This window comes from Coccidioides immitis (genome assembly GCF_000149335.2).
Source record: "Coccidioides immitis RS genomic scaffold supercont3.3, whole genome shotgun sequence".
Classification (NCBI taxonomy): Eukaryota; Fungi; Ascomycota; class Eurotiomycetes; order Onygenales; family Onygenaceae; genus Coccidioides; species Coccidioides immitis.
Window position 1 is genome coordinate 248570 of NW_004504308.1, and position 22409 is coordinate 270978.

Below are 22409 nucleotides of genomic sequence, written 5' to 3' on the forward strand. Positions count from 1 at the left end.
AAGGGACTTAGTATAGGAATGCGGACGAGAAGTAGGCATCCACACATAGTTACGCTTGAAATCATGCCCAGTCCTTAGCCCCAATTCTTCGGGGGGGGGGGGGAAAGGCCTGCCTTTTCCATGATCCGACAATGGCAATATCCAACGATACCACGTAGAACATGCCCCTAAAGCGAGTCCCGTCAACAATTAACCGCCCGGTTAGAATTCGAATCGCTCGATTGCCTTCGAAGAAACTTATAGTGCTCGTGTTCACGCACCGGCGATGGAGGCCCGGTTTGAACAGCCATGATTAGACGCGGAAGCGAGACAGTTGACAGGGATGCTTCGTAGGTGTTCGCACGGCGGGCCCGTCGACGCTGGGTTGGAAGGGCTGTGCTCTGGATAAAAGATCCGCGACGTGATAGAGTCATCGGTGTGTGCCTCTCCGATCTGGAGGATACATATGATAAAGATGGTCGTCTGAACCTCGCGGACGCGCCGATACCTGATTCAGGACGCATGTGACGAATTCTCTCCCCGGAGAATGTGATTGCTGGTATCCACGCCGAACTTGACCGCTTGGCCTTAGTTGGTATACTGTGATATAGCTGAGCATAAGATTTGAGGCCACGCCGAACTTCTGGCATGTGAAGAGAACCTTTGACCCTTTGAAGCTGATAATTTGCGTCGAAGTGAGAGTGGGCGCGGATCGGCTTTAGTCTATCTACCCCTTTTTTCGGCGGTGCTAACTGCTGAACTTCTGGCATATCCTCTTCGGTGTAGACGTTTTCCTCGATGTAGGATGAAATAGACCTCAAAGGTATATTAGCATTTCTTGCAGCAGCGGCGACCTTTTCACGCATAATCAAAACCGCTGCGTCCAGAGCAAACTCGAGAGCACAGTGGTTTCTAATGCGGCTTAGTTTGGACCATGTAGCGCGCTCGCCACTGAGACACGCTCGTAACATGAAATCGGGCGTGGGGTTCCTAAGCATACTGGGAAACACCTCATAAGTGATCTCTGGAAGGATATTGATGTCACCATAATATTCCTGTCTCAGGACAGAAGCAAATTTGCTCAGGGGGTTAGACAGCACTCCGAGTTCGGACAACATAGTGAACTTTCCAATTGTCTCCTCTTTTATCAGCATCTTGGGAAAATCAACCGGCTCAGGTTCCGGTTCCCGCGGGCGTTCGCTGAGTTTTGCAAATAAAACGGCTTCTCCCGGGGGAACAAATGGTATCACATGAGGATTGACTTGGGACACGATGAAATGGTTAACGTTAAACATTTCTGACAGGCGAGCCATCGGTAAATCACTATCAACGGACCCGTCGATCCACTGGACAAGGGATTCTCCCCATTCTAGTATATTTCCGGTAGTCGGGTCTTTCGCCATTAACGCGGAGGTTGAAAATATAAGTGGAGCAGAGCACGATGTAGCGCTAAGGCCGTTAGTTCTCTGTTGACGTTTGAGGTTATGGGTACTTACATTGCAGACCAAATTATGATATTTGGGGCAGTTATGTAATTTAATAACCGGGGCAGCTCATGAGTCTCTGCGTGGGAAACTGTGATGTTGAGGATCCTTCTCGTCCGATTATATGCTTCTAGGAATGTCACATCCCCTAATATGTCTCGCATAACCCGTGTTAGATGAGCGATATCAAAGAAAGAGCCTGAAATAAGAAATCTCCTCAATCGGTGCCACAGGGTCTCCACGCCGTCGTTCGATTCAAAAACGGAGAAGTCACCGTTTCCGAAAGACGATAAAATTTGTGGGATCTCATCGTCCATATGAGCACAGAGAACGCCGGCAACGATGCTGCCGGCGGAAGAACCAGATATTACCCGTGGCAAAAGCCTCATCTGCCAGAGAGTCTTGACAACGCCGGTATGATTCATTCCAAAGGTAGCACCACCAGAGAGCAATAATGCTGTTCGTCCAAAAGCTTGGCGAGTAGCTTGCAGTTGCTCCAAAAGAAACCGAGATTCGGCAATGTTGAATTCCAGCTTGTCTGCCATTTCCAGTGCCACAGATACCGCGTTCGTGGCTGTTGTGACATAGAGATCTATCAAATTTTTGGTACCGATATGCGCACGTGTATAGAGATCCGGATTTGTCATATTCGCAAGATCTCGACTAAAGGAGGTTCGAATAATATGGACGATAGCGCCGAAGTCGTCAGTACGCAAAGCCTGCTCCAGATCATCCAGTCGCGCCCGGAGTAGGGCATGATCGTACTCGTTGGATTCATCAACCGACTTCCACTCTTTATTCCCTTCAAGTTTGTCCAATTCCCCCGCTATCTGAAGCCACTCATGCAGGGAAGTCGCCTGCAACAACTGTTAGCCGTTGATATCTTTTCGAATGTCAAAGACCACCTACGGCCTGAAGCTTGAAAGAAAGATCCCGTTTTCTCCTCTCAATCTGCAAGGATCTCTCGTATTCATCACGCGAGAGCCCGCGCCAGAGACCGAAAGCGATAAAACTCGCATGCGCGAGGGAGTCCCATGCAAGTGATGATAGATATGAGATTGAAACGTATTTTCGTAGGGCGCCCAGCCGAGACTGTTTCGAGGGGGTTAAACGCGACACTACTGGAAACGTAGTGTCGGTGATCAAGGACATCGCGAGTCTGTTCTGGAAGCCATTAAAAACCAAACCTCCACTCGCGGTTCTTTGACAGCATGCGCCAAAGGTCCCATTGACGCGACCAATAATGAGAAATGTCTGTGTTCAAGCTAATGCTGCAACTTGGTGCTGGTGCATAGAACATATAGCCCAGTGAGAACAGCTGAGGATGAAAAGACTGCCGGTGCAAAGCATATCGAACAGGTTCCTGTCTAAATACCGTCATTCTGATCGGGGCCCAACCCAACCAAGGCATCAGGTCATGCGCATAGGCGTGGGGAGAAGGTACCGCCCTGTACCGAATTGGATCTGACGAGTTTAGGGAAGAGCTTTTCTGCGTAGGAGGCGAGGAACGGTACATCGAGGTACACCCATGTGGGGATGCGGTACCCGGTTCATGATGACAGCTGAACCAGATCGTGATCTGTGGCGGTGAACTTTCATGATTCAGTTCATTTGGTAAAAATTCCCGGAGAAAGAGAATTCAGAGTGCGCCTCATGACTTCAGTTCTTGGAAGCTTCATTTTAGTTAAATGCCCGCCTACCAAACATAAATCCTGCTGGGCCACGAAAGTTGAGCTACCTCGCCAACGAAAAGTCTCGTATGGCGCTTTTCAATAAAAATTCTACTCCGTTTTCGCGCCAGAAGTGACCTGCTCCTCGGATTTCTAAGAACTCGAATGACGAATTGGGTTTACTCGATAGTTCACGAGACCAATCTCGTAACTTTTTGATCGAAGTAAAGAAGTCACTGTCCCCGTAGATGGCGAGACTTCGATGACTTGTCAGCGCTTCTTCAGGTAGAAGCCCAGTGATCGAAGACCCGTCGACGGTTGTGCTAAGATTTTTATGTGAAGCGAAAAACGACATGGTCACGAAAAGTGACACCGGAGGTAGTATCGGGGAGACCAGGAGATAGTGAACATCCGGAGGCGACGGATTGATTTTCTCTACTCCCTTGCCTATCCGCCCTAATACCCGCGATTCTGGTTGATAGTTACATGTTCCAGAGGGAGTAGCGGGTCTTCTTGCATTTAGTATTCCTTGAGAGCGTGAGAAGACAGGGAGCAATGCGTGGAAAGCAACCTCGTACCTGATGGATAAGCTGTGTTCACGCGCCAATTCAAGGGCTATTCGCCTGATCTTCATAGCCGAGCTATCATCCTCGGCGGATGAAAACGTCTCAACAACTTGAACCGCCGAAGGAAGAAGGGTGGCCAACATCGATCCAAAGGAATATCCAGATAGGATAAGCTTCATATTATCATCTTCTCCCTTTACAGAGGGATAATCATCCTCTTCAACTGGCGAACGGATTTCTCCAGACAATTGGGAGCCGTCTTCTATGAGAAGATTGTGCATATAATGGATCACGAACCCATAGAAAGAGATGTAATCCGCCAGCTCCGGCTTAGCGGTCCAGCTTGTCCGGCCTTGCGATTCCCCTGCACCTCTAAACCAAGTATGTTAGAGGCATTCAAGTAGCTAATAATTTGCTCCATCTGGAGGAGAAAAAGAAAAAAGAATTAAGTCTTGCCATGACATAGTTACCTTAAGTTAAAAGTGCCTACAACATAGCCTGCTTGTAAAAGCTCGTCTGTAATCACACCCACAATGGGGTCATCAAAACATCCTCCAAGTGGGGCATACGGGTGAGCCACAATCGCTGCTTTCTTTTCTACCTTGCGTTTCCCACGGGCGTGCACTGACCTCGGAGAGTGAAATAGACGGCATTCGAGATGGACAGCATCGTAGAGGGAAGGAATAGTGAACGAATAGCTTGGCGGTATTAAGTCCATGATGCAAAACAGGATTCTACTTTGTATCTGATAGCTGTGATTTTCAAAATCTGTGCGTGATGCACTGATGGGTGGCTTCTTGATGCACTTTGTGGCGAGAAGTTTTGTGGTTGATGGATCCTAACAATTAACTAATAACTTGGCGCTGCTCAAAAACAAGACAACAGGGGCTACATAGTAGTTAGGGAGCAGTGACATGACAGAAAGTGAAAGGCGGATAATACTAGTTTAACATTTATGTCATTAGGCAATTATGCCTTCATCTATGGGCTAGTCTACCTTAGAGAATAGAAAGACTTGATCTTGCTCATCGTCGTCACTGGGTCTAATGGGGGAACACCGAGGCGAAGATTTCACAGTGTCACTCACATCACTACAAGGTGCATTCGAAGGAGGTTCAGGTTGTGGCGTTGGCGACGGTGATTCGGTTACCCTCAGCAATTCTTCTGGAACATTTCCAACGGCAGTGCCACCCTGGTCGTCCGTAGCCTCCTTGTCATGATAGTCAAACATTTCCATGAATGCAGATCTACCTTGACGAAAAGCTTCAAGCTCGGCACCAATGCTGCAAATGAGTAGATTCCAGCTCTTCTCCTCGGCAACTTGCAGATTGGCGGCTAACTGTCCAATCACATCATTCATGTCTCGCACAATGCAATCCTGAATAGACCTATCGCCTGTCTCAAGGCGACTTTCTGAAATACGTGACATTTTCTTGCGTATTGATGTTTCGAAAGTTGATATTGTGGATATAACTTCGTGCCACACTTTTCCTCCTTCTTTGAGCGCACCGATCTCATGATCAACTTTTCTTCTCCGTTTGCGAAGTTCCATGCTTTCGTGCTGCCAGTGTTCCTTTGCCATCTCTAGTGTCCGACGTTTCGGCTGGAGCGCGTAGAACGTCGGTGTATCCGGGAACATAGTCAGAAGGGGCTGAACCGGTGGGGATCTCAGATAGTTTTGTGTGTCCTTGTGAACCAGTGCTAGCGACTCTTTGTATGACGACAGTTTTGAATCAACGGAATTTTGGAGCTGCGTTATCTCATTGAAAATTTGCCTGTGACGTGCTTTCATCTCGGCGAGATGGTTCTCTAATGCCATGATTTCCTTTTGAAGAGCACGGGACTCATTTTTGAGAGAATCCATCCTCAACGTTTCTCGGTCTCCTTGCATCTGGGATAGTGCTATTTCCAACCCGTTCTGCTTGCTGACAAAATTATCGACCTCCCTCAAGGCTTCCCGCCGGCAACCGAGCTCGAAGCCAATGACACGGCGTTCTTCTTCTTTCAAAGTCAGAAGCCCGTCCATAGCTTTCAAAATACCCCTCCTAGCTCCTCTCAAACTAATTTTCTTCTTGGGCGGCTGTCGAACAGGGATTGTCATGGTCGCCTTTGGGCTCGCAAGGCGAGACGTGGAAGAAGTAGAGCTCGTAGTCGAAGTGTGATCGTTCGAGGACGCTGACAGTCCGGCCGACAAGCCGGCACTTTGTACATCGAGAAGCGCCTGTAAGTCATTCTGGAGCTGTCGTGACTGCCTCTCGATGAAGATAAATGGATCCGAATGATGAACAGAGGCAGAGAGAGGCACCGGCAGGAGCTTGCCGCTCTTGTCCAAGGGTGACGTCGCCATGACCTGGACAGCGAGCAGCTTCAACCACGAGTTGTGAGACGCACACCTGGCAAAGAACAGGATGTAGCTAGAGCAAAGAATCGATGCGATGGCTCGATGGCCATTTCAGATCGTGCGTTGTCTCCCCATTGTTCGATCTTCCTAACATCGCCATTCTGGCCTCCTGCTGGCGAGCCGAAGGTCGTGTGACCTGATTGGCTGGTCACGCAGTGAGGCTGGGGAGCTGGTTCTTTGATGACTAAGCAAATGTACGAGCTTGTTTGGCCAGCCAATCAGTGCAGGGCGCCAGGTTCCCAGCATCGCCAACGCATTTGACGTGCGTTCCGGCCTGAAGCTCTCTTCATCAGTCAGTCAGCCCTCATCGTCTTCCCTCCATCAAGTCATCCATCCCTCATTCTTGGTTTTACTCTTTCTAGACGTTTACCTGTGAGTTATTTTCTACGTGCAATCTTGTCTGGGGGGTCTCTAATAAGCGTGCCTTCACCGATAGGTTTCCTTTTCCCAAGGCCACCGTGACAGTTCTGCGTTCCACGTCTGCCTTGATATAGAATAGATCAGTCGGAGTGCAATAGACGGCGCAATATGGTCGGACTCGTTTCAGCAGCCGGCCTGGTGGGCTTTCTATCGGAGCCTGACACCGAGCTCAAGGTATTCGCCCTGAAGACTTTGGACACTCAGGTGGACTCGTTATGGTCCGAAATTGCTGGATCCGTCGGCCAAATGTAAGCAAGAATCTACCGGTCGCCCATCCTCACTGCATTTGCCTTCCTTTGTCCCATATTTTTAGGTTCAAGCGTCCATTTACGTGTTTATCTTTTGCCTAATGCGTCTATAGCGAAGCTCTCTGCGAAGACGAATCCTTTCCTGAACGTGAACTTGCCTCTCTCGTTGCGGCTAAGGTTTACTATAACCTACAGGAATATAACGAAAGTACAGTTTTCGCATTGGGAGCGGGGCATCTGTTCGATATTGAGAACGGCGGCGAATTTGAAGAAACCATCATCTGTAGGTGGACTACAAGTAAGAGCGGGCATGGCTTCCTTCAATACTAATTCGGTTGGTGTAGCAAAATGCATAGATACATTTGTGTCTATATCTGCGATGCAAAAGAGCAGTCCAAATGTCGATGCGTCGGGTAAACCCCATGTCAACACCTCGTTCCCTCAACAAGTTAATGGAGCTGCAAGCACGTCAGCCGGTCTTACGTCCCCCATTACACCATTTTCGCAATCTACGTTACCATCCAAGTCTCTTCTATCCCGCCCCGAATCATCGGCTGATAGTAGCTATCAGAGAGGTGAGAGTGATGACGTTGAAGGCCCGACTGAGGTGCCACTTGTGATTCAACGTGGAGTCCAGAAGCAGCTTCAAGCAGTCATCAACCGCCTCTTTGAACGGTGCTTCCAGCAGAAGAGATATCGCCAGGTCATTGGCATTGCGGTGGAAGCAAAGAATTTGGACATTCTCCGAACGGCTATATTACGCGCTGCTGAAGATGAAAAGAGCCAGGGAGGTGAATCGTCACGTCGCGGGGAAGAATTAATGGAATATGTTCTCGGAATTTGCATGAACGTTGTGCAAGAACGGGCATTTAGAAACGAGGTATGTCGTGTCTTTTGTGATCCCATGGGAAATTAGCGCTGATAAAAGGGTTCTCTGTGAAGATTTTAAAGTTGATACTCGAGCTACTGAGCGAAATTCCTTCCCCCGACTACTTTTCCATTGCTAAGTGTGTGGTGTACCTGAATGAGCACACTATGGCCTCCGACATTCTTCGACAGCTTGTGGAGAAGGGAGACGCGAGATCTCTGGCAGTCGCTTATCAGATTTCTTTTGACCTGTATGACAACAGCACACAAGAGTTTTTAAGGAAGGTTCGTCAAGAAGTGGCTGGATTTTGCCCTGAGGACGACCCTACGTCGGAAAATCCAGATAAAATGGAAGAAGAAGCAAAAGAAACGGATGCTCTCCTTCAAGACAAGGACGAGGCAAATGCTTCCAGTTCAGGGCTTGGAAAAAGTAACCTCTCATCGGAGGCGCGTTCCGCGTTCACCAATATTCGCAACATCCTAGACGGTGTTAATTCGATTCAGCTGAATCTCGAATTCCTTTACAGAAACAACAAAGCCGATATTGCGATATTGAATAGGATTAAGGATAGCCTTGAAGCTCGGAACTCGATTTTCCATACCGCCGTGACTCTATCGAATGCATTTATGCACGCTGGAACTACACACGACAAATTTTTCCGAGACAACCTGGAATGGCTTGGGAAAGCTGTCAATTGGTCGAAATTCACAGCCACCGCTGCCCTCGGTGTTATTCATCGTGGAAATCTCACACAGGGTCAGAAACTTTTGGCACCCTATCTACCTAAAGAAAATATTGCGGGAGTGGGCAGTTCGGGTTCTGTTTACAGCCAAGGTGGATCTCTCTATGCTTTCGGTTTGATCTATGCGAACCACGAGGGTTGGGCTGTTGATCTTATCCGTGAGCATTTCAACAAGGCAACCGAAGAAGTTGTCCAGCACGGTGGCGCACTTGGTTTGGGCGTTTCAGCTATGGCAACCGGTGATGAGGACATTTATAGGGACTTGAAAAATGTTCTTCACACGGACTCAGCTCTAAATGGAGAGGCTGTTGGTCTTGCAATGGGGCTGGTCATGCTGGGGACTGGAAATATGAAGGCTCTCGAAGATATGATTCAATATGCACACGAGACTCAACATGAGAAGATTATTCGAGGTCTTGCGATGGGGATGGCTCTCATTATGTACGGCCGCCAGGAAGCGGCGGACGAGCTGATCAATGGTTTGCTGGGTGACCCGGATCCCACTCTACGCTATGGCGGTATTATGGCCATTGCTTTGGCTTACTGTGGAACTGGTAGCAACAAGGCCGTTCGCAGACTGCTCCATGTTGCTGTCAGTGATGTTAATGATGATGTCCGACGAGTTGCAGTGATGAGTCTGGGATTCATCCTCTTCAGAAAGTATCACAGTGTTCCCCGAATGGTCGAGCTCCTTTCAGAATCCTACAACCCGCATGTCCGGTACGGAGCTGCTATGGCCCTTGGCATCTCTTGCGCTGGAACGGGCCTAGACGAAGCGGTTGATCTCTTAGAACCGATGCTAAAGGACCCGACTGACTTCGTTCGACAAGGAGCTCTGATAGCACTGGCCATGGTTCTCGTGCAGCAGAACGAGATCATGAACCCCAAAGTCGGGACGATCCGAAAGGCAATGCAGAAAGTGATTGGTGACCGCCACGAAGACGCGATGGCTAAATTCGGCTGTGCTGTCGCCTTGGGTATCATCGATGCGGGTGGACGCAACTGCACCATCAGCCTGCAGACACAAACCGGCAACCTCAACATGCCCGGAATTGTCGGGGCTGCCGTTTTCACGCAATATTGGTACTGGTTCCCGTTGACACATTTCTTGTCTCTCAGCTTTACCCCCACCGCCGTTATTGGTATCGATCAGAAGCTAGAGGCGCCAGTTTTCAAATTCCATTGCAATACCCGACCTAGCTTGTTCGACTACCCACCCGAGCAGCAGGTCAAGGCCGACGAGGCCCCGGAAAAAGTGAAGACTGCGGTCCTCTCGACCACCGCGCAGGCCAAGCGGCGAGCGCAGCGCAAAGAAAGGCAACAGCGCCGAGAGAGCATGGATGTGGACCAAACGCCAACGACGCCCAAGGGGACTGGTCAGTCCCACGACAAGATGGAAGTGGACGAAAGCCAGCCCAAGGGTGAGGATGAGGGCAAGGCTGCTGAGAAAGAAGCCGAAACACCCAAGCGCAAAGTCGAAAAGGAGAAAGTGGGCTATGAGCTGGCCAACATGTCGAGAGTTCTTCCTGCGCAGCTAAAATACTTGACGTTCCCTGATCCACGATATGAGCCGGTGAAACGGGTAAGTGAATAATTGGAACAGGGGGCAAAACTAAGACTATGATGCTAATGATGTCTCTACGAAGCCCACTGGCGGTGTCACAGTTGTCCTCGACAAAAGTCCGTCCGAACCACGCGAGATTATGGAATTGAAAGCCAGCAAGGACGTCCGGCAAGCCGCTGCGCCGCAGACGCTACAGGATCGAATCAACGCTGCGATCTACGGTGCGGAAGGAGTTCAGGCAGCGGGTCAAGCAGAAACGGCTCCTCAAGTGCCTGCCGTTGGTGGCAGCGGTGCTGCGGCGGCGGCAGGAGTCTTAACCGCTGTAGACGAGGATGAGGAAAGCGGCGAGGAAGCTCCAGTGCCCGATGAATTCAGTTACTACTCTGATGCGGAGTGATGATCAAGTATTTAGTCCAGCCACACCCTCCGGCCCACTCCTTATTTTCTTGTTTGTCCCTGATTTCCGCGTGTTAAAGATTCGTGTGATCCGCGGCCGATCTTGTGTCTTTTTCTTTGGATGTCTTTTTTACTCCATATTCTTTTTTTCATCTTTCCTGATAGCATCCCAAGCATCTAGAGAACCTCGTGTACTTCTATTGTCTACTAGTAGTGTATGTACGAAATTATCTGTGAACTCATGAGCCTTCCAGCATTTTCAGAGGGCCTAGCCGCTTCATAGGTTGATAATTATATCAGTCCGTTGGTTGATTGGACTCCCGTGCGTGGACCAATGGGCTCGTAGGCAATTTGCAACTTGTCAGACTCTCAGACTCTCAGACTGTCACATGCGTCGCGATCGCCCGCCATGCGCAGAGTATCCAAGGTTGGAATTGGAAGTTTCCCGCCGCGTCGGACAAACTCCTTCCGCCGCCGCCTCCCCGCTAGTTAAAGGGAGCCGCAGTTGCCGAGGCTCCTACCGTTTACAGCTTAGCGTGATACCAAATTAGCAAGCTTAGTAATAGAATCGGTGCCACAGGACGAAAGTCGGCGAGCATGTGAAAAGGATGTCGAGAAAGCGGCATCGCATGCGACAGTCGATGCTGAGAGATAGCTAAGCTACGAGACTGTGGATAATGCCCTTGGAGGAATCTACGGGAGTGAGCAGCCGTACTCGCACCAACACCAGTCCCTTTAGCTTGACCGGAGAACACAGAGAGAGAGAAAACCGCCAGCGTGGGGAAGAGGCAACAACCATGGGAAAGCTCAAAAAGACATGTGAAGACACCTATGTCACCATCGCAGAAAAAGCTGGTAAGTTAGCCATGTGGGCTGTGACCATGAGACCAATTACGGCCGCCGCCAGCGAGCGTTTGAGCCTAGGCAGTTTAACCAGCTCCCACTCCCTCAGCTCTGTCACACAATATACTCGCAGAAGGGCCACCCTGGTCTGCATCCGCTACTTATTTCTCCTTCACAAGCTCTTTTTTTTTTTCTCGGGGCCCCGGATTTTCACTCCTTCACCCTCCCTATCCCTACTTTTATCCCACCGTCCGTAGTACAAAATTTGCCTCATCCGCTCTTCTCTTTTGTACTTCTCATCTCATTCCCGATTTGCATTACTAAATATATATTTATATATACCTTGTACGAATATAGACGCATACTTGTTATAGATTTCGACCATGGCGGCAAAGTTCTCCAAGGACGCTGTTGCGTCGCACAACAACGCTGGCGACCTTTGGGTTATCATTGATGAGGATGTTTTTGATTTGACCAAGTTTCAGGATGATCACCCAGGTAAGCATGCCATTCCGATCAGAGATTTCGCGGCCTCCAGACACAACTTCGAGATGCTGACAACACCTAGGTGGGAAGAAGAGTACGTTGCATGACTTGGCCAGACGATCTCGAGTGTCTGAACTGATCGAATTACCTTAGTCCTACAACGAGTTGCGGGCAAAGATGCCTCGAAGCAATTTTGGAAATACCACAATCCCGCCGTGTTGAAGAAATACCGGAAGCAGCTCCAGGTCGGATCGTTAGATACTAAGAAGGAGGCTGCTCCTCCTGCTCCTGCTCCTGCTCCCCAGACTCCACCAGCTACTCCCCCCGCCGAGAAGAAAGAGGCTACCACATCTATCGCGACTCCGGCTCCCAGCGCTCCCTTGGAGCCTTATGGCGACTTGATCCCATTCGCCGACCCGGCTTGGTATCACGGTGTATGGATTCACTCATCATTCTGCTACATGTTGTAATTGTACCTTTCTCGGCTGACAGTGAACTTCCATCCAGTACTATTCCCCTTACTACAACGAGACCCATGCTGCCCTCCGTGATGAAGTCCGCCAGTGGGTCGAGACCGAGATCGAGCCCCATGTTTTCGAGTGGGATGAAGCCAAGAAAGTCCCCGACTATATTTACAAGCAGATGGGAGAAAGAGGATACCTTGCTGGTTTGCTTGGTGTCGGATACGACCCTTCACTCTCAAAGAATACCGTCAAGAGCGTTCCTCCCGAGAAATGGGATCTGTTCCACGAGGTGATCGTGACCGACGAACTTTCCCGCTGTGCCAGCGGAGGCGTTGTCTGGAATCTCATTGGTGGCTTCGGTATCGGCTGCCCGCCTCTTCTCAAGTTTGGAAACAAGGAAGTCGTGAAGAGAGTTGTGCCCGGCATCCTCTCTGGAGACAAACGTATCTGCCTTGCCATCACTGAGCCCGACGCTGGAAGTGACGTGTCGAACTTGACCTGCGAGGCCAAACTGACCCCTGACGGGAAGCACTACATCGTCAACGGTGAGAAGAAATGGATCACAAACGGTGTGTGGGCAGATTATTTCACCGTGGCCGTTCGCACCGGTGGCCCTGGCATGAACGGCGTCAGCGTCTTGCTTATCGAGCGGGAGTTCGAAGGTGTGAGCACGCGTAGAATGGATTGCCAGGGAGTTTGGAGCAGTGGCACTACATACATCACATTTGAGGATGTCAAGGTTCCAGTCGAGAACTTGATCGGCAAGGAGAACAGGGGCTTCAAGGGTAAGCCATCTACTTTTATCCATAATCGATTCATCGCTTCTAATACCTTATAGTTATCATGACCAACTTTAACCACGAGCGTATCGGAATTGTCATCCAATCTCTGCGCTTCGCTCGCGTCTGCTACGAGGAATCCGTGAAATACGCCCACAAGCGCCGCACCTTTGGCAAGCGCTTGATCGACCACCCCGTTATCCGTATGAAACTCGCCCACATGGCCCGCCAGATCGAAGCGTCGCACAACTGGCTCGAGAACATCATCTACCAATGCCAGAATTACGAGGACATGGAAGCGTCCCTTCGCCTCGGTGGTGCCATTGCCGGCCTCAAGGCTCAGTCTACCACGACCTTTGAATTCTGCGCGCGCGAGGCCAGTCAGATCTTTGGTGGACTCAGTTACAGCCGCGGCGGACAAGGTGGTAAAATTGAGCGCCTGTATCGTGACGTTAGGGCGTACGCCATTCCCGGAGGCAGCGAAGAAATTATGTTGGATCTCAGCATGAGACAGAGCTTGAGAGTCCACAAAGCTTTCGGCATGAGCTTGTGATAAAGGAAAAAAAAAAAAAAAAGAAAAAAGAAAAAAGAAAAAAGCAAAAGGCAAAAAGGAAAAAGGCAAAAAAAGGCCTTAAACGCCACATATGCGCATAGTCTTCTAGGGTGACTAGAAGTCCTACTCCGTATAATAAACAGAATTACTCCATAATATTTCTTTCTTTCTTGACTTTGCCTATTATGCATGCATCATACCATGTTATCAAGGATGGGAACTGGCATGGGGGAAGATACCTGGTTTGGACATGTGTAGATAGTATATACAGAGAGTAGCTGTGTCGTCAAACAATCTGTTCCATCTCCCTTATCACACCTCTTCTTAAGCAGGCCTTTAATGCGACCCGTGCAACAAACCATCTCTCTCGCCCCTTAGCCCCTTCACGCGGTAACCGGCGGTTTGTTTAGTGGATCACGTGCTATACAGATTACTCAGCAATTAGTAGAGGATGCCACAGGGACCAATAGCGCAGTCGGCTCCATCCGACCTCAAAGCTGACTCTCTTCTGCTAAGTGGATGATAAGACCGCTCGTCCTTTTGTAACATCGATCCTCTTCTAGGATTGCCTCATACAATACCCTCTACAAAGCGGTTTTCACTTGGTTTCCTTTCCTTTTTCTGATTTTTCTTTCCCCCCGAGTCCCGCTAAAACTCCCAGCTCGACTCTCGACAGCCGATGCGACTACGATAAAGTGAGCTTTCCCTGCTACACCACAGCTCCCATCACGATCTCCCAAATCTGTCAAATTTTCAACCCACGTGCAACCAGCCACAATTCTCCGATCTGAATCTGTGCCCTTTTGGGCTATTTGAAATCGGTGGCGATAGCCCTTCGACGTTGGTTAATAACCAAGTGCCCCCCCCCGATTTACCTCCGCGCAACTTAGCGACAACCGGATTTTCAAATAGAACGAAAGCCAGAATGTCCCACCATCCGGCCTCATTTATTGACCATGATTTCGGTTCTGAAGAAGAAGACGATGACTTCAACCCGGCACCGGTAGAGGAGTCCGATGCTGAGGATAAGGAGGTGACAGGAGAGAAGCGCCGCAGCGCTGATAGAGATGTTGAAGATGCCGATGGAGAGGGCGTTGAAAATGCTGGCGGTCTTGTAGAGAAGCACGAAGATGAGGACAAGGATGGCGAGGATGAAGAGCACGTAGGCGATGAAGATGCCGTTGGGAAGAGAGACGGGAATGGTGAAGATGAAGAAGACGAGGATGAGGACGAGGAGGAGGAAGAAGAAGAAGAAGAAGAGGAAGAGATCACTGTGAGATATCCCTCCATTCTACTAGGTATATCTGACGAGCCTCTAACCACTATTCGCCGTTAGGGTCGACCACGAAAACGTAGACGAGGCGGACTGAATAATTTCTTCGAGGAAGAAGCAGAAGTTGAGGAGGAAGAAGAAGATGTCGAGGATGAAGAAGAAGAGATGGAAGCCGAATTCGTTCATCCTGATGACGATGCAATCCTGCCCGCTGGCGCCGAGACCGATGATCGAAGACATCGTGAGCTCGATAGAAAACGAGATCTTGAGGCATCCATGGATGCAGAAAAACAGGCTCAAGCCTTGAAAGAGCGATATGGACGAAACCGTGCCGCCGCCTCTGACTTGGTAGTTGTTCCCAAGAGATTATTGCTGCCAAGCGTCGACGATCCGAGTATCTGGGCTGTCAAGTGCCGGCCTGGAAAGGAGCGGGAGATAGTCTTTAATATAATGAAGAGAATAGAGGAGCGTCATTCTGCTTCAAGGAACCCCATTCGGATTACATCTGCGTTTGAGCGAGGCGGAACTATGAGCGGCTACGTTTACGTTGAAGCTCGCAAGCAGGCGGATGTCATGGACGCTTTGGACAATTTATCGAACGTGTTCATTAGATCCAAATTGACTTTAATCTCTGTCAAGGAAATGCCTGATCTTTTGAGGGTCCAGAAATCGGAAGAATTGCAGCCCGGAGGTTGGGTCCGCATAAAGCGAGGAAAATATCAAGGCGATTTGGCGCAAATCGAAGAGGTCGAAACTAATGGGCTCGAAGTTACCGTCAGGCTTGTACCTCGTCTCGATTACGGTTTAAATGATGATGTCCAGATTCCAAACGGCGATACAAAGCGGAAGCGACCTGGCGGCAAAAGTGCTGTCGCCCGCCCACCACAGCGCCTGTTCAGCGAAGCAGAAGCGAAGAAGCGACATGGCAGATACTTATCTGCTGCCGCTGGGCTCGGAGGTAAATCATGGACTTATCTTGGCGATACCTATATCGACGGGTTCCTCATCAAAGACATGAAAATCCAACATCTTATTACCAAGAATGTTAATCCCCAGCTTGATGAAGTTACCAAATTTGCACGCGGTGCTGATGATGGTACTGTCAACCTGGACCTTGCTTCGCTGGCAGCTAGTCTCAAAGACACTACGGGTGAAGACTCCTATGTGCCGGGAGACACGGTAGAAGTCTTTAGCGGGGAACAGAAAGGTGTTGTTGGCAGGGTTATTGCCGGTCGCGCAGACATTGTTTCCATCAAGGTCGTCGAAGGTGAACTGGAGGGTCAGAGGCTTGAGGTTCCTGTTAAAGGTTTAAGAAAACGATTCCGAGAAGGCGACCATGTCAAAGTTATCGGTGGCAGCAAATACCGTGACGAACTCGGAATGGTTGTCCGCATTAAGGATGACCGGGTTACTTTGCTCACTGATATGAGCATGCAAGAGATCACAGTTTTCAGCAAAGATTTGAGGGAAGCGGAAGATGTTGGCGTCGATGGAAAACTAGGCCAGTACGACGTTCATGATCTTGTACAACTTGAGTAAGTCTCTCATGCTATGTCTTAGGACTTAAGCTAACGTTTTAATAGCCAAACCACCGTTGGTTGTATTATCAAACTCGATCGGGAGTCGATGAAGGTGATCGACCAGCACGGATCAGTTAGGAACCTTCTCCCATCTCGAGTTTTGGGAAAGATCGAGCATCGTCGAAATGCAGTGACTACTGATAGAAATGGTGCTGAAATCAAATATGGAGATACTGTCCGCGAGGTTGCAGGCGAGCAAAGACTAGGTGTGATTCTTCATGTCCACCGAGCTTTCCTCTTCTTGCAGAGTAAGGTGGTCGGTGATAATGCCGGTATTATCGTTTCTAGAGCGTCTAACGTTGTGACTGTTGCTACAAGCGGAGGAAGTCTGGCGCCCCGAGGCCCTGACTTGTCGAAAATGAATCCCGCGCTGCAGAGGAACGGTATGAATGGTAGTGGTATGCCGCCGCCTCGAACTGTCGGAAGAGACCGGACGGTTGGCAAGACGGTCACTATCCGAAAAGGTCCATACAAAGGACTTCTTGGTATCGTTAAGGATACTACGGATGATATTGCGAGAGTTGAGTTGCATTCGGTCTCGAAAGTTGTTCCTGTCGAGAAGGAAAACCTCACAATCAAAGAGTATGGCTTTGATATCGGTTCATTTTCTTGGATCGTTCTTACTAACGGCCTATTTTAGCCCGATAACCGGTCAGCCAATTGATCTTCGCCAATTTGGGCGAGGAGCCGGTCGTGGTGGCCCTCGAACCCCTCAAGGCACGTCTGCCGCCCCTCCGAGGGCACAGAGTGCTTGGCAGGGCGGCAGAACCCCTATCGCGGCGAACGATTCTTCTCGAACTCCTGCCTGGCGTGCTTCATCATCACGAAGTAAGTATTATCTTGGTGCTATGCTGATGGATTCAGTGTCTAATAATTCTACAGCTCCTGCATGGAATGCAGCCGCAAGCGGTGCTCGCACCCCAGCATGGAAGACAGACGGCTCCCGAACAGTGAACGCCTATGATGCTGGATACAAGTCAACTCTTGGAAGTCGGACACCTGCTTGGGCTGCCGGCAGCAAAACTCCTCATCATGCGTCGTCTGGATTCGGTGGATCGTCTTCAAGTTCGGGTTTCGATGCCTTCCTTGCCGGGGCGCGTACTCCTGCACACACAGGCGCTCTTGGCGGTTCTCGCACACCCGCTTGGGGCCATAGTTCCGGTTCTAGTGGCAAGGCCTTTGATGCTCCCACTCCGGGTGGTGACTACGCAGCCCCTTCTCCTGCTGCCTTCGGGACCGCGCCAACACCCGGTGCAACTGGGCCCACGCCTCGTCCATGGAATGACGCCGCCCCAACCCCCGGAGCAACAAGCGCGCCCACACCGGGTGCTTCAGGGTACCCTAGCACTTCTACTTCTGCGGGTGGGATGGGTTTGCCTGCTACACCTGGTGCACTTGATGACGGAGGACCACGATACGAAGAAGGGACACCCAGTCCGTGATTCGGCATTTCTCTTCCTTCGTCAGTAGCGGCTCTTGTCCGCAAGCCTTCCATCGCTTTCACGAGGACATTATGGCTAGATTAGAAATGAAGAATATTTTCCCTTCAGATTTCCTTCCTATCTCAAAAATATCGCGGGCGCCTTTTCCTCTCCATATTTTTATCCTTTTTTTATTCCTTCAACTTCGGCGCGTGGACGTTGCATTCGTTTCTTTATAACAATTTGTTTCCCCGAGGTTGGGTAACGGCAAAGGACACGGAAATCAGGAAAATTAGCCATTTTCTCTTCAATTAGATATTACTGTACACTGTTTTTTTGTTTGCAATTTGTATTTTTAGCAATGATTAGCCAATAGCTACTATGTCTACGAACTGAAGCTTCAGCTCTGAGCGGGCATATTAGTAGGAACGCTGCCAAGTGACGGCCAAGCAATACGACATGTTTGCACTGTTTGCTTGGAAGCTCCCCGCCAAAAGACAGGAAGGTGGGATGTCGCGATCTTCGACGAAGCGATGGCAGAACAGAGCGCTCAATATTCAAGATTCTCTCGTTTGATTATCGTATTACTTTCAGCCTACGCCTAGAAAAGGGCTAATAATCGTCCCTGTCTTATTATTTTCGATTCTTCTTCTAGAGGTAGCGAAAACTCGAAATTAAGTACGACGACGGAAGAATGTCTTCCTCTGACCCCTTGGAATCCGAACCCTCTGTCGCGGAGCGCGAACGTCAGGATCGAGAGCACAGAGAAAAGGAAGCTGCAGAACAAGCCAAGCTACCCTATAAATGGACGCAGACCGTTGGCGATGCAGACGTGACCATTGTAGTCCCGGCAGAGGTCAGAGGGCGTGATCTAGATGTTGTCCTGACAAAAACAAAGATCAGGGTTGGACTGAAGGGAAAGGAGCCCATCATTGATGTGCGTTAAGGCCCATTCTGCAGCTATGTTTTTGAAGAATTGGCGCTGATTTTTCCCTCTTATATATCAACAGGGTGACTTTCCTCACCCAATTCATGTTGACGAATCCACCTGGACGCTTGAGCCCACTTCAAACCCTCCCGGAAAGGAGGTATCCATTCATCTCGACAAAGTCAATAAAATGGAATGGTGGTCACACATCATCACCTCCGCTCCCAAGATAGATGTCACCAAAATCCAACCAGAAAATTCCAAACTGAGCGATCTAGATGGTGAGACCAGGAGCATGGTTGAGAAAATGATGTACGACCAGAGACAGAAGGAGATGGGAAAGCCAACTAGCGATGAAGAAAAGAAGATGGAAATGCTAAGAAAGTTCCAGGAACAGCATCCAGGTATGTCTTTTGGCTGTGACGCTGCTGTTACTGCCATGTGCTCTTCTGCTAACCGCCCTGATAGAAATGGATTTCTCGAATGCGAAAATTGGATGAATCAAAATTAAGTCTCTGGATTCAAAAGGATGATATCAGTATGTAAGCGACTATTTGAAATGGATCTCTTGTGGTTAAGCATAGCGGGTGAAAATCTATTGTTTTATGTATTCTCATCGTATGTGATTTCGTCGAGGCGCGTTGCGCGAACCTATAAATTCGAAACTCGCTATCGTACATTCTATCATGCAGGATCTTTATCTATTATGAGGAATATGTCAAGGAAATACTCCTAAAACCGAGCAATATCACAATAAGTGTGCCCGGCCCACAAAGCCATTCCAAATTCGTGTTTTGCTTCACACAGCGAAGAGACGTGTGGTCTATATCTTTCGTCGTAGTTGCAAATGGTAGGTCTCCAGGGCTTCCTCGGTCATCTCGCTTGGCGTTCTCACCATGACATCCTCGCCTTTGCCAGATTTAGGGAAAGCGATAACATCACGGACGCTTTCCTTGCCCAACATAACGGCGATCAGCCTGTCGAATCCTAATGCTATCCCGGCATGTGGAGGACATCCCGCCCTCAGTGCGTCCAAGAGATGGGAAAAGTCAGCCAGTCGAGATTCCGGCATTTTGAGGATGTCACGGAGAATGAACTCTTGGACTTCGGCAGAGTGTATACGTCGACTGCCGCCCCCTAACTCAACGCCGTTGACGACAATGTCATAATGGTCTGCGGTTGCTTTGGTGGGATCGGTAAGGAGGAGAGAGACGTCTTCTGGGGTGAGAGGAGCAGTGAAAGGATGATGGGTTGATGCGATTCCAGCGGTGCCGCCTTGACCCGGTTCAGAATCGGAACTGGGAGAAAACAGGGGGAAATGTGTCACCCAGAGGAAATGGAAGCCGGTTGGTGCAGCTTTAAAACCGGTTTCAACAGCAGCTTTGTGGATAGCTCTGCGTAGATCCCCGAGGGGTGTCGACCCACCTGAGAAGGGAGCATTTTGGCGGGCTTGGAGAATAAGCAAATCACCGTCATTTAGGTCCAAATCGTTCTCGAGTGCCCACGTTGCTTCAAACCCAAAGGCCTGAAGCCCGGATAAAGGTTTTGAGGAATCAAAAACAAAAACTCCCGGCCCGCCCTCAGGGTTGTTGATAAACTCGCTCGCTTCTGGTGAGTCCAGAAACGACGTGACGAACTGCCTGGTTTCGATGGGATCGCCGTTCCCTTTCAGCTTGGTAATTTCCACAATGGGCGCGCTCAAATCTGTGATCTTGTTAACGAGGTCCACAGGTATCATATAGTCAACACGACGAATTTCCATCCCGATTCTTAGGTCCGGTTTATCGGAACCATACTTGGACATAGCTTCGTTGTAGGTCATCCTAGGAAAGGGACTAGCATCGAGTTGTTCCGGCATGAGTGTTGACCACAGTTTTCGGATCACCTGTTCAATAGTACTCATCACATCTTCACCTCTCGCGAACGACATTTCCATATCAAGCTAAGTGATGGTGTAAGTATATAATTAATCATCCAGCAGTGGCCTGCAGATCTTACCTGCGTAAACTCGGGCTGTCTATCTGCTCGCAGGTCTTCGTCCCTGAAGCAGTGGGCAAATTGATAATATCTCGGAACGCCACTACTCATGAGGATTTGTTTATACTGCTGTGGACTCTGAGGGAGTGCATATGCTAGGCCAGGGCGTCGAGTCGGAACAAGAAACTCTCTCGCACCTTCAGGGGTGGACTTAAAGAGCAATGGTGTCTCTACCTCCATAAACGGAGGATCGCACTGTTCCAAGACCTCTCGAAGAACTTTGTTCGCCCGTGCTCGAAAGGCCAAGGCTTGCCTGAGGTCCTTGTCATTCCTTATCTGCAGATACCGTTTCTCAGCGGGAAATACGGTTTCCGATGTCATTATGATATCCTTGGGAAAGTCGTTGAGACATTGGACATCCTCCAAAGCAATTTCCACGCTGTTTATATTCCCTTCAGTGTCCACCGTTGGTTCTTGTGTGTGTCCTTTGGAATTTGCAATTTTCGACTGCAGTATTCCCCGAACTACAACTGGGCTATTCGCTTCTATGGACCTTAACTTATCGAACGCTTCGCTCTTTGAAAAAGAAATGACCTGCACCGTCTGCGTCAAGGGCGGATTTGACAGTCGGACAAATGACATTTTCTTTCCTATATCAGTTCTCCTTCCTAGGTAACCATGTAGGGTGACACGTTTTCCAAGCCCCTGAGTGTCGAGAAGGGCCGGGAAATTTGAATTCGAAGAAGGAAAAGAAACTGGAGTTACACCAACACTCATTAGCTGTATAAAACTTAGGTGCCTCAAATCACACATCCGAGTCCCTTACTTGTTTTCTTATATTCCTCAAGGAATGGATGCGACGACTGGAGAGAAGCATCCTTGGTTCCCAGCGAGTTCGCAGAACAAAACTGTCTTTTGCCGTGGAATTGACATTGTAAACGCGGACGCGGAATCACGTAGACACCCCGGAGATAATTTGATATCTCGATATAGCTTTGTCTGCGAGCAATCGCTCCCCGTACGATCATGTCCCTGAGCATAGCGAGAGCTGGCGGAGAGAAATGGCCAGACAGATGACTTTCACAGGGGCAATTGGGACAATATGCAAGGCATCTTCCCTTGAAACCAGAGTTTAGGTATGTGTTTTTTTGCGCGACTCGTTCGAGCCCCGATCAGTGTCCGATGGTCTCAACTCGGCTGATTGCCGGAGCTTTGTTTCTCCGCCACACCGAAATACTTCTAATTTTGAGGTTCTCTTTTTTCAGCTCTTGACTCTCTTCTCTTCTTTTCTTTCTTCATCCTTCCAAGTTTTGAACATGTGAGTATTTTATTTTTCCCCTTTACAGAGTCCTTTGGCGTGCTATGGAATCATCAGCTAATCGATAATTTTCTGTGTTGCAGATGATGAAAGCCTGGCGTGTTCGCTTTGATTCTACTTGCTCCTCTCCGACATGGAAGCTCTCCCTTTCAGGGCCTAAGTGGCTTCCATGAAGGAGCTTGGAGGAAGGATGAAAAAGGCGTTCGGCACATCCACCTTGTTATTTTACGGACGCGATGATGGCATCTCTGATCCTCAATCCTTGGAAGGTGTCCGTGTATGTACAAACATATAGTGCATACATACATGCCTCCGATGACGAGAACAAAGCTTTGGTCCTATCAGTTGTTTCTTTTGTTCTGTTATTTTGGCTGGCGAAGATTTTTCATTTTAGTTTTTAAATGAGACCGGTGTGCAATACAGTCCTTGACTCTTGTTGATTTTCACTT

General features: G+C 49.2%; 8 protein-coding genes across 8 annotated transcripts; 4 read left to right on the plus strand and 4 right to left on the minus strand.

Moving 5' to 3' along the window:
* Positions 1-182: 182 nt before the first annotated feature.
* CIMG_08841 (patatin family phospholipase) lies at positions 183-2615 on the minus strand (the record flags this gene model as incomplete). Its single annotated transcript, XM_001241677.2, has 3 exons — positions 183-1428; positions 1476-2329; positions 2373-2615. 3 exons carry the CDS (start codon positions 2613-2615, stop codon positions 183-185), a joined length of 2343 nt encoding a protein of 780 aa, XP_001241678.2.
* Positions 2616-3197: 582 nt separating this feature from the next.
* Positions 3198-4474, minus strand: CIMG_12244 (uncharacterized protein; the record flags this gene model as incomplete). The annotated part of the gene is made up of 3 exons (XM_012358607.1): positions 4170-4474; positions 3712-4071; positions 3198-3642 (listed from the first exon to the last, which is right to left on the minus strand). The coding sequence occupies exons 1-3, from the start codon at positions 4415-4417 to the stop codon at positions 3198-3200; spliced, it is 1053 nt and encodes a 350-aa protein (XP_012214030.1). The 5' UTR covers positions 4418-4474.
* Positions 4475-4624: 150 nt separating this feature from the next.
* Positions 4625-6198, minus strand: CIMG_12243 (uncharacterized protein). Its single transcript, XM_012358606.1, has one exon. It carries the CDS (start codon positions 6044-6046, stop codon positions 4688-4690), a length of 1359 nt encoding a protein of 452 aa, XP_012214029.1. The 5' UTR covers positions 6047-6198; the 3' UTR covers positions 4625-4687.
* A 201-nt stretch (positions 6199-6399) lies between these two features.
* On the plus strand, positions 6400-10582 carry CIMG_08839 (26S proteasome regulatory subunit Rpn2). Its single transcript, XM_001241675.2, has 6 exons — positions 6400-6472; positions 6537-6768; positions 6882-7051; positions 7113-7648; positions 7711-9960; positions 10025-10582. The coding sequence occupies exons 2-6, from the start codon at positions 6629-6631 to the stop codon at positions 10337-10339; spliced, it is 3411 nt and encodes a 1136-aa protein (XP_001241676.2). The 5' UTR covers positions 6400-6472; positions 6537-6628; the 3' UTR covers positions 10340-10582.
* A 902-nt stretch (positions 10583-11484) lies between these two features.
* On the plus strand, positions 11485-13637 carry CIMG_08838 (acyl-CoA dehydrogenase). The gene is made up of 5 exons (XM_001241674.2): positions 11485-11679; positions 11750-11761; positions 11821-12101; positions 12175-12916; positions 12970-13637. The coding sequence occupies exons 1-5, from the start codon at positions 11565-11567 to the stop codon at positions 13461-13463; spliced, it is 1644 nt and encodes a 547-aa protein (XP_001241675.1). The 5' UTR covers positions 11485-11564; the 3' UTR covers positions 13464-13637.
* A 375-nt stretch (positions 13638-14012) lies between these two features.
* Positions 14013-18140, plus strand: CIMG_08837 (transcription initiation protein spt5). The gene is made up of 5 exons (XM_001241673.2): positions 14013-14736; positions 14800-16271; positions 16320-16898; positions 16957-17144; positions 17199-18140. The coding sequence occupies exons 1-5, from the start codon at positions 14389-14391 to the stop codon at positions 17756-17758; spliced, it is 3147 nt and encodes a 1048-aa protein (XP_001241674.1). The 5' UTR covers positions 14013-14388; the 3' UTR covers positions 17759-18140.
* A 134-nt stretch (positions 18141-18274) lies between these two features.
* CIMG_08836 (nuclear movement protein nudC) lies at positions 18275-19349 on the plus strand. Its single transcript, XM_001241672.2, has 3 exons — positions 18275-18674; positions 18748-19069; positions 19134-19349. Exons 1-3 carry the CDS (start codon positions 18432-18434, stop codon positions 19163-19165), a joined length of 597 nt encoding a protein of 198 aa, XP_001241673.1. The 5' UTR covers positions 18275-18431; the 3' UTR covers positions 19166-19349.
* CIMG_08835 (aspartate-tRNA ligase) lies at positions 19238-21753 on the minus strand. The gene is made up of 3 exons (XM_001241671.2): positions 21469-21753; positions 20664-21397; positions 19238-20607 (listed from the first exon to the last, which is right to left on the minus strand). Exons 1-3 carry the CDS (start codon positions 21680-21682, stop codon positions 19489-19491), a joined length of 2067 nt encoding a protein of 688 aa, XP_001241672.2. The 5' UTR covers positions 21683-21753; the 3' UTR covers positions 19238-19488.
* Positions 21754-22409: the final 656 nt, after the last annotated feature.